At 41.4% G+C, this 21,030-nt stretch overlaps 1 protein-coding gene and 1 long non-coding RNA gene across 3 annotated transcripts in view; one reads left to right on the top strand and one right to left on the bottom strand.

The window, feature by feature from the left end:
• The window catches only part of LOC130284466 (uncharacterized), a 118,110-nt gene that overhangs the window by 95,813 nt on the left and 1,267 nt on the right, over nt 1-21,030 (top strand). The window contains exon 2 of the long non-coding RNA XR_008847047.1: nt 10,650-10,738. This is a non-coding gene — a long non-coding RNA (uncharacterized LOC130284466). The remainder of the gene's footprint in view (nt 1-10,649; nt 10,739-21,030) is intronic.
• The window catches only part of GSPT1 (G1 to S phase transition 1), a 76,202-nt gene continuing 62,879 nt past the window's right edge, over nt 7,708-21,030 (bottom strand). For both annotated transcript variants that reach the window (XM_056534832.1, XM_056534831.1), the window contains exons 12-15: nt 15,839-16,012; nt 14,567-14,656; nt 14,305-14,473; nt 7,708-9,353 (exon numbers count right to left, since the gene is read on the bottom strand). In XM_056534832.1, coding sequence (XP_056390807.1) covers nt 9,301-9,353; nt 14,305-14,473; nt 14,567-14,656; nt 15,839-16,012 — 486 coding nt within the window. In that variant the 3' untranslated portion in view covers nt 7,708-9,300. The remainder of the gene's footprint in view (nt 9,354-14,304; nt 14,474-14,566; nt 14,657-15,838; nt 16,013-21,030) is intronic.

Genomic DNA, 21,030 nt, shown 5'->3' with positions numbered 1-21,030 from the left:
ATATCTTCCCAGAAAAATAAACGTTTAATGTTTTCCTTCTCCAATTTAAATCACACAGTACATAATGCCATCCCAAATAATCGGTTTATTTTACAATCTGACCCTGACCTGAAAGACATAGCAAAATCCAAACCCATTATTGCATATAGAAAAAAAAAAAAAAACATTAGGAGTTAAACTGAAATCCGTTACCCACAATGTGAAGGAAACCCAAGAAAATTGGTTGACTCAAACGGCCCCCAAAAGGCAACAAACCTTGCGGACACTGTTCATACTGTGCGTTAAACATCAACAGCAGCGTTACACACATCGGCGGTCACGAAAAGTATGTTCCATATCTAATAACCTGCCGGACCACCTTTGTAGTGCATGCACTTCTATGCCCCTGTGGACTCTTTTATATTGGAAAAACAAAGAGATGCCTCTTCACAAGAATTCAGAAGCATTTACGCTCCATAGCTACTGGCAAGGGAGCTCCTAAATTAATTGCCCATGTGAAAGAAGTCCATGGAGGCAATGGTCGGTGCATCAAATTTGCCGGATTAGAAGTAGTAAAAATCCCTAAGCGAGGAGGTGATAGACACCGTACTCTACTTCAAAAGGAATCCAGATAGATTATGAAGCTTAATGCCTTGTGACCGGCTGGTCTCAATGACAGACACGATTTAAGTGTCTTTTTATAAATACTGACACTTCTAGATGTATTCATTCATATCTGTATATCTTTTGTGATGTTTATTTAACTCATTCATTTACTGTTCAGTCTGTATTGTATGTATGCTGGCTCCTATGAACCCGCCCCATTCATGACCTGGTAGTGCTGCTCACCTGCTTAAGAGCAGTACTCACTTGAACGTGCACCTGAGTGGCTTGAAGAAGTGCCAGTTCAGCACGAAACCGCGCTGTCCCACGTTGGGTACCCCCCGCCTCCCCTTCACCCTTTCCTGCCTTCCACCGGTGATAGGCAGTGACTTCTTGCAATAAAGTCTTCAAGCAGCAGTGGTGAGTCGCCAAGTTTTTTTGCATACTTTTATTCTCACCTGATAGGGAACTGTATACACACTTGTGCACCACCAGACCGCTCCCTGCAGCGGGATCGATCCATCTCAGCTTCTCACTTAGATGCTATTGCATCAGATTATTAGTAGTGCCAGTCTGAACTTTATTTTATGATAGCAATATATCAATCACCTCGGGGGAAACGCAGTCGAAAGTATAAGCGGACCTCGCGACAGAATTTTGGCACTTTTGTCTTCAAAAGAACATAATTCTGAAGGCAAATACTTGCCAGGGATTTCTAACTCAATTGCGGACTTGAACTCCCGGTATCTGACGGATTGCAGCGATTGGACTCTAGATCCTGCAGTCTTTCAGGCAATTCAATCGTTATGGGGTCCCCTTTGTCTTGATTTGTTTGCCTCTCGTCTCAACCATCAGTTGCCCATTTTCTTCAGTTGGAGGCCGGATCCGAAGGCCATGGCGACGGATGCGTTCCTTCAACATTGGCCTCAGGAGACGCTGTTCGCCATTTGCAATGATTCCCAGGGAGTTATTGCAGGCGGAGAACCAGAAGTCGACTCTAGTGTTGATTACCCGGTGGTGGGCGACTCAATCGTGGTTTCCTCAGATCCTGGGGATGACCATAGATTTCCCGAGGCTCTGCCCTAAGTTTCCCCATGATCCTTCTAGGACCAACCTCGGAGTTACATCCCTTCTGACGTTGTGAATTTTTTATCTGAGCTTTTTGATTCCGGTAAGGCGTATAGGACTATTAATGTGTATAGATCGGCCATTTCGGCACATCATATACCGGTCGACAGTTTTGCAGTAGGCCAGCATCCTCTCATTTGTAGTCTTTTGAAGGGTATACAGCTTACAAGGCCGCCGGCTCCTTGGTATCAGGCCACATGGGATGTTTCTCTCATTCTTCGCATGTTCGCTACATGGGAGGACAATTACATTTTGAGTCTTAAATTGTTATCCTACAAAATGACGATGTTACTGTGTCGGGTTTTCATTAAACGCGTTTCTAATGTACACACTCTGGACATCTCACGGAGACAATATACTCCGCAGGGAGTTACATTTTCTATTGTTCGGCGCACAAAAACACACTTTTGTGCGATTTTTTAATCCGATCTTTCCATCTCACCCAAAATTATGTGTGGTGCGCTGCCTGAAATCTTACAAGCAGAAAAACGGTTTTGTTACGGTCCTCTCGGTTTTCTCAGCTTATTTGTTTTTGCTTATCGCATTTACCAGTTTCATCTGAGTCTGCCGCACCCAACGTGCCAAAGTTTATGTCGTTAGCTGGGATTGATGTCTCCATTTTTAAGGCGCACTCTACTGGGAGCGCCATGTCTATTTAAATGATTCAGACAAGAGGTTCGCTTTCGATATTTTGAAGGCGGCTGACAGGTCGTCATGAGACATTTAGAACGTTCTACTTTAGAACTGAGAATCATGTATCTATGTTTGTTTTATAATGACTGTTTTTCATTTCAGGTTATGTATTTTACTGTATGCTTTAAACTTTCATTTGATACAAGCCTCCTGTCTGCTATAAAATTTAGGATTTTTCTAGAATGGCGACAGAAAATATAGATTTTATAAAGACAGGAGGCGAGTATTATCACTCCCTGTTATGTATTGTGTTTTCTTTTGCAGGATATTGATGAGTCGGTGGACCTCTGGATTGCAATTAGTTGATTCATCTGGTTCCTTAGCTCCTGGTTGAGGGGCCTTGGTCCACTTTGCAGTTCTTCGTTCTGGTGGTTCGACGTCAAGTTCAGAGACGGTTGTTGGTTGTTTGATTATATGGTTCTGGAAGTTCGTTCCTCTGCATGCTGTTCTGGTTACAGATCGGCATAAAGAAAGGAGGCGTAGCCGGTTAATATTGAGACTAGCATGGACATGATTGGTGGAGATTTGGGGGAGTTACATCCAGTTGCTAGGTGATCATGTTCCCTTTTTTTCTTCTTTATGTTATATTTGTATTTGCATTTTTTTTCTGCTATTGGGCATAATAAAGAAAGAATATGCATTTCATACAAGCCTCCTTTATAAAATCTATATTTTCTGTCACCATAAAGGAAGAGTGGTGCAGTCACCCATGGCAACCAGATTTCTTCTAATTTTTGAAGAGACCTGTGAAAATGAAAGCAGCGATCTGATAGGTTTCCTTTAAAGTGTAGCTCCCACCAAGTTATATGTAATCTAATATGTCCCTACCTATTAGTAATCTAGCCCTAACCCCCTACCTGGCTTAAAATTTTTTGAATCGCTTTAATAGAGCAGATTTAGTGCTTCTAAATCTGCTCTATCAAGCAGGGCAGGAAGCAGCGCTTCCCAGCAGGCACGACGTCACTGATGCCTTGCCGGGCGCTTGCTTCCGCCCTCAGATCGTCTATGCAGCACTCCTGTCAGGAGCGCGCATAGATAATCTGCCAATAGCACGGCAGGCAGCTCTGGAGTCTCCTCCTCCCTGTTTAGCTGTGCATGTGCTATCCAGGGAGGAGGAGTAGAGGAGCAACGCCGGCCTGCCGTGCACGATATTACTGCCGGCTAATATAAGACCTCAGATCAGACTTACCCATCCGGAGGATCAGCGCAGCAATGAGTGCTCGCGCTGCCTCCGGACAGGGTAACGGGGGCGGGTGGGGCCGTGCACAAGGCCAGTGTTGCTGGCCAGTGTTGCTGGCCAATGCGCGCAGCCCCAGCTATCAGCGTGCTCGCTCTCGCCTGTTTGATTGACAGGCGGGAGCGAGCACAGCAGTGCCTGAATTTCGACTCATTGCCAGGCTGAAATGAGTCGAAATTCAGTGGTGACGTCACTGCTGAATGCATTCGGCCACTAGGAGGGCGACCCCTAGTGGCCGAATTTAAAAGTGATTTTAAACTTGTTTAAAATCACTTTTTTTAATTAAAAGTATATTAGAGATATGTTGTAGTACTTAAGTAGTACAACATATCAATTTTTGTACTTCATAACCGTGCCCATTTAACTATTTTACCAGTTAAACCAATCACTAAGTTTTACCCTATATAAAGAGTGACAACAAGTAATAGAGGTTAATGTGTCATACCATGCCTGCTGGCATATCTATAAATGTGGAGAAAACTTCTAAAAATGTCACACGCACTATGTACATGTGGCTTGCTGAAGTAGTCACCTCAGGCTATAATCACGCCTATCCAGACATGACTGACAGCCCAGCTGTGAGCAATTACACCGGGCCCTGACTGAGCTGCACATTCATACCTAGATAGGATTTATTTACCCTGAATAGGTGTGATTACAGCACAGGGGCCCATGAGCGGCATTTATGAAAGTTTGCTTAGGTAAGCTTGCTTTATTTAATTTATTTATTTTTTACTTCCATTCTGCTTATGTGACAAATTTACTATATTGTCGAATGGCGTTAATAAATTCTAACAAAGTAGTAGCAATAATGACTACGTATGGCTTTTTCCAAAGCCAAGGTTCGGCTGGAGTATATTTAGTAGGTTTTTCAAGCCTTAGCGACTTTTTTGCGAATGTCGCGGTTAATAAATTTCTGACTATGGCAAGTCAAAATTTAAAACCCGCTTATGTATGCCGATTTGAATAAATATGCTTTTCTCACTCTCTAGGCAGATTGTTGCACGAAAAAACATGATGGCACGATTGCGAAATTTTTGCAACATTTTTATACGAAAAAATTTGGGTACATCAGTTGATATATGTCTGTCCATGACTTTCAACAACCGCATGTCCAACTGACTACTTCAGCCTCATTTACATACAGCACGTGACATTTATCAAAGTTGTTTTCTCCACATTTTTAGATGTACCAGACATCCAGGCATTGTAGGACACATAATATAAAGCTCTGTGTCACCACTCGTAATATAGTGTAAAACTTTGACTGGTTCCCTATAATACATAGTTAAAGAGAATTCACAAGCATATGGTGAGAGCCAGGACGACCATTGTATGTTGAAACCATGGGGGGGGGGGGGGGATTTATTAAACTATAGGGAGTGGTGCAGTTACCCATAGTAACTAGATTGCTTCTGTCATTTTTAAAAAGGCCTTCAAAAATGAAGCAGTCTAATTGGTTCCTATGGACAACTGCACCTCTCTACCCTATACAGGTTTTGATAAAACTTCCCCTTAACTCTGTGGAAAACTAGTAATTGGTTCTTAAGTCCCCGAGATGTCAAACTGAAATAGATAAATGAAGTAAGATAGGTAATAGATGTGACATGAACCAGCAATCAATCTACAAAAGCCTGCAATAAATGGTATCTGCAGGTCTATGTAATCATGGACTGATCTACATTAGGGCCTAAGTGATGACACACCACCATCTTGACGACCATGCTGCCGCCGCCTGGGATCTAATCTAGCACACAATCCTCCAACTTCCTTCATCGCTGATAAGGGGCACTGCAGAGTCCCACAATTTCTTCCTGAGAGCAACCACACATGATGCAACCTGGCACAGGCTGTTTCTGGAGTCCTTAGTGCAGTGGTCATTAAAAGGTGTAGTCTCATGCAAAAAAAATAAAAATAATTATCCCCTATCCACAGAATAGGGGAGTTTGAGATTGCTGGGGCTCCACGCAATCTCCTGTATGGAGCCTCGGATCGGGACATCACATCCTCTGCCCGAAGCGGGGACAGCCACGCCCCCTCCATATATATCTATAGGAGAGCCAAAGATAGCCAAACTGTTCTCCCATAGAGATAAATGGAAGTGGGGGGGGGGGTTCGCAGGGGTTGCAGAGCGCCTCACCCCCTGACCAAGCCAGGTCAGACAGCATATCAAGAACCAAACCGTCCCTGGAATATCACAGAAGAAGGGAAGCTATAAGTGCTTTAAATCAAGATGCCTATGCTGCACCCAAATATGCTATGGTCATACTACCTTCAAATCTACCACTACGGGTGACACATTCCCGATCAAACATCACCACAACTGCACCACAGATTACGTCATCTATCTGATAGAATGTACCCGTTGCTCACTCCAATATATAGGTCGGACCACCAGACCCCTTCATCTGAGACTAAATCAGCACAGGCTAAACATGAAAAGACAATTTCTCTTACACGGATTATCTAAACATACCACTATTTCACACCCAGGACTAGATCCTGCCATCACTATTAAACCTATTGACTCTGTACCCAAAACGGCTAACAATCGCTTTGAACAGCTGAAGAAACTGAAAAAATATTTTGGATGTTCACACTTCGTACATTGCCCCCCCATGGGTTAAATGAGGTAAAAGTAGTAATTGGATGAAACCTGCCAACTGTCCTTACCGACATAGAAGTACCATACGAGTCCAGCCTCCAGGTTCTTCACTTACACTGTTGCGCATGCGTCAATTACGATCTCTCACATCAGACCGTCAGCCGCTCAGAAGACCAATACCATTTGCGCCTGCGCCACCGGTTTCTTAAACAACACCAGTAATGTTTGAAATTTCATCCATACACATCTCTCCCAGCATAGCCACATGTGTAGCAATGTTCTCCCTCTAATTTTATTGTATCTTATTAATATTCATCAGTGTCATCTCTTACTTTGGATCTTCTGATGCGGTTCCGGTTTTTTGATACCGGACCCGGAAGTAAAACACAAGTTTGTTTTAAATGTATACGTGTAACTATCTGTTCCCATTACTGCCTGAGGAAGAGCCCGGTACGGGCTGGAAACGCTGTTTTTATGTTGCGTTGCATCTTTTATAATAAACCATTAATTTTAAGCTAACCCTTAGAGGTCTGCGCTCCTTCAGATGTTCCACTTTTTTGTGATCGGATCATCCGCTCCACCTTTCTATTCACCCCCGGATAGGGGACCACGCCTTTAAACTGTGGACATCCAGTTGTTGCAAAACTACAACTCCCTGCAACAACAGTTCTGAGTCATTTGGGAGATGTAGTTTTGAGACTACTGCACTATTTTCTAGGCATCACTTGTCTCTCTCCAAGCACTCACAGCCCTTGGCCTGAAGCTGCTGTGTGTGTTTTTTTTACTCCATGCCTGCTATTTGCATCCACTAGCACTGTGCTTCACAACTCTTAAGGCATACAGCTCAGCACCAGCGCATGTGTAGAGAGCTGGACCCCTGACAACAAACTCATCTCCACATTGGATTCCATAGTGTTAATGTCAGAACCAGCCATCTGGAAGAAGTGCAAGTGTGCCATGCTTACAGCACAGTAGGGGAAGGAAATCTGACAGCACGGCAGAGGTTCAAATTCAGTATGGAGCATTGCAAATCCATATTGCTGCTGGAATAACTTCTAGCTGGGCTTCCAACTTTCTTCTTTACAGCCACAAGGCAGTGCTAGAAGTCAGCATGTGCAGCATAGGGCTGCTGCACAGAGCAGTCCCGCCAGGGATGGCTGATGCCTAGAGGCATCATAAGCTAAGGCAGTGTTCAACTTACGATGGCATGTCACAGGTCATCACAAGTTGAATTCACTGTATGATAAAGGGCATTGCAAGTCGGGAGACCACCGTATACAGAACTTTTAACATTTGCTGCAACATCCTGATCAGTATTTCCCTTTACTATAATTACCACATGAGTCAAAAAACCTTATAATAAATTGTGTGGGAATATATGTGTAGAGAGATACTGCGGAAACATCCCTTATCAATGCATATATAAATAAAATTAACCTGAAGTAAACACTAAGTCCACATCTTTGCTGACATAAAATTTATTTCCATTTCATGCATTACGGCAGCTACAAGAGTAATTATTTGAAACGGAAGGACAATAGCTTTCTCTGGTCGTACAATGTAGCCTCATTTGTGAAATGAATGAAAAATCCACAGATACAAAAGAAACAAAGGGTTTAGCAATCTTCACTTTTTTTATTTTCAATCTGGCAATCCAATTTGTTGACTACGAAGGATTCTGGGAGTTCAGAATTTTTACATCTGAATACATCTTACAGTTATGCCAAAACATAATCAGAAGTCAAAAAAACCTAACAAAAAACAAAAAGTTGTCTAATAAAGCAAAATCATAACTGTCTTTACTGTTGGCCCCTTGTAAGACTCTTGGAGCTGGAAATAGCTACACTATTGCTCTTCGTATCCTGAGGATCGTTGTAATTTAAGAAATTTCTATTGCGTCACCTACTAATAACCAGAGACTTCTCTAACTTTTTCAGTTCTAGACTCAAGCTGAACTCTTGATATGCAATGTTTACAGGTTGCAGGACTCTACCCATCTTCCATATCCAAAAGGAATAATATGTGCAAACTTGTATGAGCTCAGCAGTGATAGTTCTCTGCTTATCTCAGACACTTTAAGCAGCAAGGAGAATTCAAGCCTTTATATTATACAACACAAAGACTGAACCTAAACTGAGAAATTAACTCTTCCCAGGTAGTAATTAAAAATAAACTTTTAAAAGGAGGAGGGGGGGGGGGGGGGGGAGAGAGCTACCTAGGTTTTCCTTGTAAATCTGAAATCTGAATTTTTTTTTAAAAAGCCATTCACTCCCTTAAAATTCCAGAATTAATAGATTACCCGGAGCTATTTCCACTTATGTTTTCAATACATACAGAACAAAGTTACAGTCAGATCGTCTACCATCAAAACTGTTACAATTAAAGCAGTGTCAAGTTTGCTTAAATATCACCTTCAGTTAAAGAGCAGTTTGGTTTCTTAGAGCTGGGTGCTTTTCGAAATTGCTGATGACTTGATGGGCCACTGACTTCACGGATATGGAAAAAAAATTCTAAGCCAATAGTATAATAAAATACTTGGAAATTTTAAAAATTAATGCAGCAGGTGTTACATTCAGGTAAAAAAAATGAAAGCATTCAAAAGCAATTCAAATACAAAAAAAAAGGTTTTAAACTGATTTTATTAACACGGTAGTTTTCTCTGTAACATGTGCTTACATACTCCGAGTTTGCTTAGAATTACGGTGTTTATGTACTGGACATAACAGGGTAGTATTGCATGTATTTAATTAAAAAAAATCTTATGTTCTTGTAGGCAATTTTTTTTTCCACATCACTTATGAAGCTATTGCCAAATCTTTCCAAAGGTTGCAGAATTTAATAGGGAATAAAATAAAATGTTGAGGGAGGGAATTCAACAGTGGCATAGCAGAGCTCTCAATATGAGAAAGCTGTCTATGTGGACTTGTTGTTTTCTGCTTTTTTTTGTTTAAAAGGGGATAGAGTTTGTCAATGGGCTGAAAATAAGAAGGCGATGTGAAGTAGGCTTCCGTAGAGTCAATATCCTCACAGTATTGTGCAGGGTGAAGAGGAAAGCTTAATCCTTTTCTGGAACCAGTTTCAAGACCTTTCCAATTGCAATGGTCTTACCTAAAAATCACATTCGGCAAAAAAGGAAACAAGTTACTAATAAGGCTTAGTGAACTATGCAAAAAAAGAAGCATTCTACCTTTTATATCTTATTACATATCAGATAATATCAAATAAGATCAGCTAATGTCAAGTCCCTGACCAAAGTGTCTGGAAAGTTAAGCAATTTGCATAAAAAGGTTGGAGGAGTCAGTAAAGAAGAAAGGAGATGGGACAACCTCTTTAAACAAGTTTTCCCACAAAGAAATATGGCTGCCTGTATGTCCAGTCTGTTTACAGCCAGCAGATTGTCAGGCACTGAACATCTGGGTCTGATGGGAGTTGCACAAATAAATGGCAATGCCCTGTGAGCTACTGCGTAATTTCCATTGCATAAAACAGCAAAGCTCCCATAGCTATGCCATTTGCACACCTCCCGTTAAAGTAGTTATACATCACCACAGCACAAAAATGCTAGCAACAATCAATAGAATGGTGGCAGTGGCGCTGTGGCAGATTTAGTAGGTGTGTAATGGCTACATTTACTTGCGAACTTGGAAAAGCCCTTTAACCCCTTAAGGATGCAGAGTTTTTCCGTTTTTGCACTTATGATTTTTAAAAGGAGAAAAAAACTAAACCCTTAAAATTTTGCACCTAAAAATCCATATGATGGCTTATTTATTTTTGCGCCACCAATTCTACTTTGTAATCAGTCATTTTACCCAAAAATCAACAGCAAAACAAAAAAAACAAAAAATTGTGCGACAAAATTGAAGAAAACACAATTTTGTAAGTTTGATGTGCTTGCGATTCTACGCAGTAAATTTTTCGGTAAAAATGACACCTTATCTTTATTCTGTAGGTCCATATGATTAAAATCATATTCTACTAATCTAGGTTTGATTTGGTCTTACTTCTGGGAAAAATCATAACTACATGCACGAAAATTAATCCGTTTAAAATTGTCATCTTCTGACCCCTACAACTTATTTTTACGTGTACCATTGGTATCATTTTTGTATTGACTGTACTTTTTGATTGCTTTCTTTAAATTTTTTCAGGATATAAAAAGTGACCAAAAATACGCCATTTGGAATTTTTTTACGTGTACGCCATTGACTGTGCAGTTTAATTAACGATATATTTTTATAGTTTGGACATTTACGCATGCGGCGATACCACATGTTTATTTTAATTATGGTTACATATTTTTTATGTGGAATTTGGGAAAAGGGGGGCGATTTAAACTTTTAATAAGGATAGGGGTTAATGTGTGTTTTTGACCTTTTTCCTTTACTTTTTAATTTTTTTTCACAGGACACACAGGAACAGGAAGAGAGGTAAGCCCTCCCGCTACCTCAGCAGTGGATTTTTAGGTGCAAAATTTAAAGTTATGATTTTTAAAGGTAAGGAGGAAAAAACAAAAACTGAAAAAACACTGGGTCCTTAAGGGGTTAAAAATCCTCTTCAGACCCCTACAACTTATTTTTCCACAAATGGGGATGTATGATGGTGCATTTTTTGCGAGATGATCTTAAGTTTTTATCAGTACCATTTTTGTTTTGATCACTTTTTATTAATTTTTTTATGGTATAAGAAGTGAACAAAAATACACTATCTTGGATTTGTAATTTTTTTTTATACGTGTACGCCATTGACCATGCAGTTTATTAATTAACAACATTTTTATAGTTCAGATATTTATGCACGCGGCGATACCACATATGTTTATATTTATTTACATAGTTTTTTTTTTTTTTTTATGGGAAAAGGGCATATTATTGATCAGTGTTATCGGCACTCCACTGCTCCTGCCTGGCTCTTAGGCACGGAGCAGTGAATCGACGATCGGACAACGAGGAGGCAGGTAGGGACCCTCCTCGTGTCTTAACAGCTGATCGGGACACCGCGGTGGCCCCGATCAGCCCAACTGAGCGGTCGGGAATGCTATTTTTCTAACTTTAGACGTGGCGTTTAACTTTGATCGCCGCGTCTGAAGGGTTAATACCGTGCATCACCGCAATCGGTGATGTCCGGTATTAGCTGCAGTTACCAGCAATCATTAGCCACCAGGACCGACCTATAATGACTGCGTGACCCAGCGTTCTATTGTGGAAGCCAGCGCAGGACATAAATATAAAAAGGAGCACACGGAAGATGACTGGACCGGAGGACCGAACAGCTGTAGCTGCGCTACGCGGGAACTCAGGAAGGGGAGTTAAAGGTCTCTTTATTTTGCAGCCTGAGCACATTGGAGTGTAAATTCTTTTCAGTACACTACTCCTTTAATTAGGACTTAAGTCTGAAGTTGTGTGTTTTAGGTTCTCAAATTATATACCATATTAAAGTATTATATGGTATATGCAGTAAATTGAATATAATGGCTATTTGATACTGTTCCATACTGCAGCTATATGCTAAAGAAGTGGACCCTGTTCACCACTCTAGTAAGTATCCAGTAGACTAATATTAAAGTATTAGTATAATCTGAGGGTAAATGACAGCTTAAGAATGAAAAAAAAAAAAAAAAATGTTACTTTAAGTATTCCCAAATAGAACAAAAAGGAAAAAACCCGGTCTAGGAGGCACTGCTCAAAGGAGGTCACAAATGGAGAGAATCAGGCCAGCACAGGACAATTTATTGACAAAACGGACAACGCGTTTTGGCACAAGGAGTGCCTTCCACAGGTCCAAACGTACAATGCTAAAAGACAGTAATATTAAGAAACTGATAACAGGATGTCAGATATTGATGAACCTAAATGAAAGACTATTGTGGGTGTATATAGAGAGTTGGTTGTGTATACATTGGATGATATGTGTTGCTGTATAGCAAACTTTGAACAAATAATAGAAATAGGTATGGCGAATGTGGGACATTACACCAATAGGTGATGGTGCATTGTATGTTATACATGATATATATGCATATATGTATATATATTAAAATAAAAAATATATGTTAAAAGGTAAGTGTTGAATGATATAAAATATGATACATATATGCTGGTAAAAAATATAACAAAGAATGAAGAACCAGGGGTTAAAATTCTGTACTTGAAAAATGAAATACAAACAAAACCAAAATGAAATTAAAATGCTGATGTCTAGGGGCAAACTGATAGTTTGTGTGCCCGCATTTAAATAAATACAAGAAATACACACAAGTTAATCGGTCTGTGGAGAGTTTCACATCTCTATCAAGCTTCTTTTACCAATATCTGTTAGATTAATATTCTGGTAATATATCCATCGCAAAAACATTATCGTGCAACATGATACGCTAAATTAAACATTAACTTCCCATTTATATATGTGCGTCCATATGGCATTGTACATTTTAACCTGAGGAAGGCACTCTTTATGTGCCAAAATGAGTTGTCTTCTTTTGTTAATAAATTATTGTCCTGTGCTGGCCTGAGTCTTTCCATTTGTGACCTTCTTTGCGAAGAGTCTCCTTGACTGGGTTTTTTCCTTTTTGTTCTATTTGTGTACCTCCACTAGCTCTTACACCGGGAGTCCAGTCCGGTCTGAGTGCGGCAGCCTCCATCTGAATTACCCTTATCACACTCACATCAGCCTATTTTGAGCCACGACCCCAACCTTGGGATCCAGTCTCGTCACCTAGTGAGTATATCACCTAGGTGTGGAGGAGGGTTACACCAAGTAGATATACCATATGAAGCGAGCACCCCCTGTCTTCTTTATGTATTCCTGTGTGTTAACCTAAAGTCCATTCCTGCTACGATCACTTGTTCCTCCAGTTAGATTCCTTCCAAGTGTGATTTTTGCAAGTTATAGGTAGCAGAATGGATGGTTAGGACTGCAGGAGACTCCGCTCATGTTCCTCCAATATTTGCTGATGTGTTAGATCCGTATGTGACGTCATTAAAGTGCTCAGGATGGATCAAAATACCCCCAACGCATAGACACAGGACCAACGCAATACTATCCCTGATGAAAGAAGCAGTAACCGTTTTAAAACGCACTGGAGTTATTTTGGTCGACTGTAATGATGTCACATACAGAGATCTAACACATCAGCAAATTTTGGGGGAACATCAGCTCAGTTGAGACTCCGCTGGCCGGGGCAGTCACCCCGCAGTCCTAACCATCTATTCTGCTACCTATAACTTGCAAAAACAATTATAAGGCATCTAACCGGAGGAACAAGTGGGCGCAGCAGGAATGGACTTCTGATACTAAGATTGTTGCATAGGATAGTGTTAATCCCTGCGGACTAACTCCCTCCCCATAAATGAAAGTGAAAGATGTCCAACGAACACTTAAAAAAAAAAAACCATAGGAATACATAAACATACTTCTTGAGATAAAATTAAGCAAGCAGTCATTTACCTTCAGATTATAGAAACTCTTCTGCAGAACATCTCACTTATTAAAGTCTCATACAGCGCTGTTTTATATTAATCTACTGTTTCAGTTTCTAATTTTTTCAATAATATCTCAAACAATCACATTAACCTTCAGTGCACATGGATGTGACCAATTTCCAGTTTGTCTTAAATCGTTTCCTTACATAAAAACATAAAAAAATAAAAAGCCTTTATGCTTTCCCAAAGCTTTAGATATCCTGATACCAAAGGAGAACTGGAGGTAAAGGTTTTTTTTGTTTTGTTTTTATAGCAGACAGAATGAGCATATTTTTGAAGAACACACCTTATCACCCGAGTTCCCCTTTCATTTCCAGCCCTAAGGTCTAAGACTGCCATGGTACAAACAGGTTTACCCTTGCCTTTTTATACAGAAAGAATTGCTTAGTAGGCCCTAGTTAGCCTGTACCCAGTCATGATGGGTGGTGTGCTCATCACATCCACTGAAAACAGCTTTCAGAGTATTTTGCAGCTGCTTGCAAGCGAGTGCGACGCACAAATCTACATCCAGAAAACAGAAATTACTCATATACAACTCACAAATTCTGTCTGTCAGTATGGGCATATACAAAAGTTCTCACCTTCGTCTCGCAAGGTAAATCGGCCCATCTGAGGGAAATCTTTGAATGTTTCAAGGCAGATAGTTCCCGCTGTCCTTAAGCGGGCAATGCATACTTGATCTTGTTTGACAAAGCGGGGTCTTGTCTTACTTTTTTCCCCTGATTTTTTGTCTACCAAGCAAATTAAGGCCTTAAGGGGGAAAAGAAAATCCACCATTAGTAATTTAAGCATGCCTGTCTAGGGATACAGTTTTTGGATGCAAAGGACCGAATAGTCACTTACTGTAATTTCGACTTCTTCAATACATGTATGAATATGCAATACTGCATTGTAACCAGGACAGATGATTGATTTGTGCTCAATTATCACAATCTAAAAGAGAAAAAAAATTTAATTAATTTAGGGACTAGTAGAAAGAACAAAGTGCTTTAACAAATGGTCAATTCTACAGTTACATGCTGAAGAGTGAATGCACACTTTCTATAAGATTACAACCACTTAAGCATGCAGCTAGTTTTCATTTTTTGTTCTTTAAATTTTCCAACAACAGGGCCAAATGAGGGTTAGTTTTATGCAGGGCCAGTTGTACTATTTATACACATCACTCGGGTTATTTTTGAGCTCTGATCTGTTTTTATAGATACCATTTTTGTTTAGATGGGACTCTACTTTTTATGAATTTCTTTCTGATTTACGCCATTCACTCTAGGGTTTCATAAAGTTATGTTTCATTATTTTGTTTACACTGTTGTATGAAAAATGGGATGAGGGTGATTTTAATTTTTTTTTTTAGAGGAGGTGCTTATTTACATTATAATTCTTTTTTTAAATGATTTTGTTAACTATTTTTTAGTTCTCATATTATTACATACAATTATTAATTGCAAACATATGCCAAAGCATTGCATTGATCAGTGTTATCAGAGGACTTTCTGAGGCAGCCTGTACAAAGGGGATTGCAGAGCAGCTTGGAGATAAACTTTAGACCTCTGGCTGCCATCTTAGCTGATCGAGACCTTGTGATTGCACAGCAGAGGTCCTGAGCTAACTTGCAGATGTATTTTACACTTTAGATCCCACAATATAAGTAGACTGTGGCATCCAAAATGGTTAATATGTCAGACACTGGGATGATCGCTACTAGCAGCCATTACTCACCAGTAGAGATGAGCGAACTTACAGTAAATTCGATTCGTCACGAACTTCTCAGCTCGGCAGTTGATGACTTTTCCTGCATAAATTAGTTCAGCTTTCCGGTGCTCCCGTGGGCTGGAAAAAGTGGATACAGTCCTAGGAGACTCTTTCCTAGGACTGTATCCACCTTTTCCAGCCCACCGGAGCACCGGAAAGCTGAACTAATTTATGCAGGAAAAGTCAGCAACCGCCGAGCTGAGAAGTTCGTGACGAATCGAATTTACTGTAAGTTCACTCATCTCTACTCACCAGCTTTGGGGCGAGCTCAGCTCCTGAGTTCACTTTAAAGTCCCATAGCGGGTGCAGAGAGTACATGTATTGTTCCCTCTAGGGGTTTGACTTAAAACCTGTCAGCTGTACCTGGGCATCAAACGTGCGTCCAGAATGACAAAGGTTGTTTGGGTCACAGAGAATAAATCCTGGAAGAATTTCCTCCTCTTCTATTCCTTTAAGTCTAAGCTTCAGATTTTCACCAGGTGCTACAAGCTCAGTCTCTACTTCATCGGAGAGCAAGCTAAGAACTTCAACGGTGTGCTGTAATAAAAAAACAAGGCCAATAGATTTAAACACATCCTACCATCAACTGCATATCAGATTTAGAATTAATGTTCTACTCAATGAAGACCATTAAAATGAGGGTTCACTTACATAAATCAGTCCAGTGAAGGGAGTGGTGCCTGAGCTCTGCCCGCAGACTCTCACGTCACTAGGAAGTGAGAGTGAAGAAATCAGAAAATTCATTTCAGGGGTAAGGATAGTGCTGCATATAGAGGAGGCAGGGGAGCCCGGCAAGTTGACTCATTGCCTCCATTATGCACAGAAGCGCTGTTGCAATGCAGCTACCGGGAGGCAGGACTCATTTATGTAAGTGAACACTCTTTAATGTTGTTCACCCACACTATAACCCTGTGGGTGAACAGGCTGTTAGTTTCCCTTTAACCCCTTAAGGACCCAGACATTTTTTGCACATCTGACCACTGTCACTTTAATAATTCTGGGATGCTTTTACCTTTCATTCTGATTCCGGGACCGTTTTTTTTCGTGACATATTCTACTTTATGTTAGTGGTAAAATTTTGTCGATACTTGCATCGTTTCAAGGTGAAAAATTCCAAAATTTGATGAAAAAATTTAAAATTTAGCATTTTTTTAACTTTGAAGCTCTCTGCTTATAAGGAAAATGGCTATTCCAAATAAATTATATATTGATTCACATACACAATATGTCTACTTTATGTTTGCATCATAAAGTTGACATGTCTTCCAAAAGTAATATCAGAGGGCTTCAAACTATAGCAGCAATTTTCCAATTTTTCACAACATTTTCAAAATCGAAATTTTTCAGGGACCAGTTCTGTTTTGAAGTGGATTTGAAGGGCCTTCATATTAGAAATACCCACAAATTACCCCATTATAAAAACTGCACCCCTCAAAGTATTCAAAATGACATTCAAAAGGTTTGTTAACCCTTTAGGTGTTTCACAGGAATAGCACCAAATTGAAGGAGAAAATTCAAAATCTTCATTTTTTACACTCGCATGTTCTTGTAGACCCAGGTATTGAATTTTTACAAGGGGTAAAAGGAGAGAAATCTTCCTAAAATGTGTAACCCAACTTCTCTCGCGTAAGAAAATACCTCATATGTGTAAGTCAAGTGTTCGGCGGGTGCAGTAGAGGACTCAGAAGGGAAGGAGCGACAGTGGGATTTTGGAGAGTGAGTTTTTCTGAAATGGTTTTTGGGGGGCATGTCACATGTAGGAAGCCCCTATGGTGCCAGAACAGCAAAGAAAAAAAACAAAAAAAAACACATGGCATACTATTTTGGAAACTACACCCCTCAAGGCACGTAACAAGGGGTCCAGTGAGCCTTAACACCCCACAGGTGTTTGACGACTTTTCGTTAAAGTTGGATGTGTAAATGATTTTATTTTTCATTAAAATGCTAGTTTTCCCTCAAATACATTTTTTTTGCAAGGGATAATAGGACAAAATGCCCCCGAAAATTTGTAACCCCATCTCTTCTGAGTATGGAAATACTCCATGTTAGGATGTAGAATGCTTTGCAGACGAACTACAATGCTCAGAAAAGAAGGAGTCACATTTGGCTTTTGAAAAGCAAATTTTGCTGAAATGGTTTTTTAGGGGCATGTAGCATTTAGGAAGCCACTATGGTGCCAGGACAGCAAAAAACAACTCACATGGCATACTATTTTGGAAACTACACCCCTCAAGGCACGTAACAAGGGGTTCAGTGAGCCTTAACACCCCACAGGTGTTTGACAACTTTTTGTTAAAATTGGATGTGTAAATGGTTTTATTTTTTTTTGCACTAAAATGCTAGTTTTCCCTCAAATTTAAAATTTTTACAAGGGGTAATAGACAAAATGTCCCCCCAAATTTGTAGTTCCATTTCTTCTGAGTGTGGAAATACCCCATGTGTGGACGTCAAGTGCTCTGCTGGCGCACTACACTGCTCAGAAGAGAAGAAGGAGCGCCATTGAGCTTTTGGTAAAAAAAAAATTTTTGGAATGGAAGTCAGGGGCCATGTGCGTTTACAAAGCCCCCCTTGGTGCCAGAACAGTAGACCCCCCCCCACATGTGACCTCATTTTGGAAACTACACCCCTCACAGAATGTAGAAGGGGTGCAGTGAGTATTTACACCCCACTGGCGTTTGAAAGATCTTTGGAACAGTGGGCTGTGCAAATGAAAAATAAAATTTTTCATTTTTACGGACCACTGTTCCAAAAATCTGTCAGACACCTGTGGGGTGTAAATGCTCACTGTACCCCTTATTACATTACATGAGGGGTGTAGTTTCCAAAATGGGGTCACATGTGGGTATTTCTTTTTTTGCGTTTATGTCAGAACCGCTGTAAAAATCAGCCACCCCTGTGCAAATCAACTTAGGCCTCAAATGTACATAGTGCGCTCTCACTCCTGAGCCCTGTTGTGCGCACGCAGAGCATTTTACGCCCACATAAAAAGTATAGGGCAACACCAGCATGTTCGTGTAAAAAATATAAAAAAAATTTACACTAACAAGCTGGTGTAGCCCCCCAACTTTTCCTTTTCATAAGGGGTAAAAGAAGAAAAAGCCCCCCAAAATTTGTAGTGCAATTTCTCCCGAGTACGGAAATACCCCATATGTGGCCCTAAACTGTTTCCTTGAAATACGACAGGGCTCCAAAGTGAGAGAGCGCCATGCGCATTTGAAGACTAAATTAGGGATTGCATAGGGGTATTGTACGCCAATGATTCACAAACAGAGTGCCTCCAGCTGTTGCTAAATTCCCAGCATGCCTGGATACTCAGTGGCTGTCCGGGAAATGCTGGGAGTTGTTGTTTTGCAACAGCTGGAGGCTCCGTTTTGGAAACACTGCCATACAATACGTTTTTCATTTTTATTGGGGGGGGGGGGGGGGGGGGTGGAAAGACAATGTACAGGGGGTGTATAGGTTGTGTTTTACCATTTATTAAGTGTTAGTGTGGTGTAGTGTTTTTAGGGTACATTCGCACTGGCGTGTTACGGCGAGTTTCCCGCTAGGAGTTTGCACTGCGGTGAAAAATTGGCCGCAGCCCAAACTTGAAGCAGGAAACTTACAGTAAACCTGCCCGTGTGAATGTACCCTGTACGTTCAACTGGGGAGGGGAACCTCCAGCTGTTTCAAAACTACAACTCCCAGCATGTACTGACAGACCGTGCATGGTGGGAGTTATACTTTTGCAACAGCTGGAGGCACACTGGTTGGAAAACCTTCAGTTAGGTTCTGTTACCTAACTCAGTATTTTCCAACCAGTGTGCCTCCAGCTGTTGCAAAACTACAACTCCCAGCATGTACTGATTGCCGAAGGGCATGCTGGGAAATGTAGTTATGCAATAGCTGGAGGTACACAACTACAACTCCCAGCATGCCGAGACAGCCGTTTGGGCATGCTGGGATTTGCAGTCTTGCAACATCTGGAGGGCTACAGTTTTAGAGAACACTGCAAAGTGATCTCCAAACTGTGGTCCTCCAGCTCTTGCAAAACTACAAATCCCAGCATGCCCAGACAGCAAACCGCTGTTTGGGCATGCTAGGAGTTGTAGTTTTTGCAAGATCTGGTGGAATACAGTTTAGAGATCACTGTATAGTGGTCTCTAACTGTAGCCCTCCAGCTGTGGCAAAATTACATATTCCAGCATGCCCAAACAGCTGTCTGGACATGCTGGGAGTTGTAGTTTTGCAACATCTGGAGGGCTACAGTTAGAGACCACTGTATAATGGTCTCAAATTGTACCCTCCAGATGTTGCTAGGCAACTCACCAGCTTCCGTCGGATCCAGCAGCACGACATCGCTGCCCGCCGATCTCAGTTGCCCGCTGCCTCCGACGCCCGCCCGGATTGGTAAGTGAATCTTCGCCGCCGGTCCCCTTCGGTTACCCGTTCTGCCCCGCCTATTGTGGGTGGGCAGGACGGGGAAAACGAAAGTTACCCCCCCCCCCCCCCCCCCCGATCTGCTATTGGTGGTCGCGCCTAGACCACCAATAGCAGGAATAGGAGGGGTGGCACCCCTGCCACCTCACTCCTATCCCTTCAGGTGGATCGTAGGTGTCTTAGACAACCGCGATCCCCCTTATATTCCGGGTCACCATAGCCCCGTAATCGCGCAAATCGCAAGTGTGAATTCACTTGCAATTTGCTGCGATCGCCGACATGGGGGGGGGGGGGGGGGGGGTCTAATGACCCCCCCCCCCCCCCCTGGGCGTTTGCACGGGATGCCTGCTGAATGATGTCAGCAGGCATCCCAGTCCGATCCCCCAGGGACCGGAATTCTCCATGACGTACGCGTACGTCATGGGTCCTTAAGTACCAGGGTGTCATGACGTACGCGTACATCAAGGGTCCTTAAGGGGTTAAATATCTTGCGTCCTGTTTACACACCTTTTTACAGGTTCTTGAAACAAGATTCTGTTTCCTAGGTATTAAGCTTTATGATTTGACAATTCAGGGAATCATTAACATGGGCGTGACTGTATAACCCCGCCCATCACCTGATATTCCCTTCTATCATTAAAATCAAGTTCACGCTCATCTGATATTCCCTGAATGTCAGAAACTTAATACCCACATATCTCAGGAACAGAAGGGCATATAAAGAAACTTTAAAGAGATGGATGATCAGAGCACCCTAGGCAATTTAATCGTGACAGACACTCTGGCCTTCGCCACAGACCCACTTTAAATGTCTGGTAGATGCTGGCAGCACCAGATAACACTTCCACATGGAAAAAGAAAAAGACTGCATGTGTGCAGTTTTCTGTTGTAATTGCCCTCCCTCTGAGCTCTATTGAATAAACAAGAATTAAAATGCTACATAAAGTAAATATATATCAAGAAAACTCCTTTAAATGAAGTATTAGAGTATGTTCACACTACAGATTGTGCACGGACTCTCCGCTTGCAGAATTCCGCCGCCGAAATACTTAGGCGGTAGGACAGTGTGGCACTGCGCCGTCACCACTGACTGCTATGCAGTGCTTGCGGACTTCCACGCAAAGAATGAACATGTT

This window comes from Hyla sarda, chromosome 8 (assembly GCF_029499605.1).
Source record: "Hyla sarda isolate aHylSar1 chromosome 8, aHylSar1.hap1, whole genome shotgun sequence".
Lineage (NCBI taxonomy): Eukaryota > Metazoa > Chordata > Amphibia > Anura > Hylidae > Hyla > Hyla sarda.
Note: the sequence above shows the minus strand (reverse complement) of the source record. Positions and strands in the feature narration are given on the sequence as shown.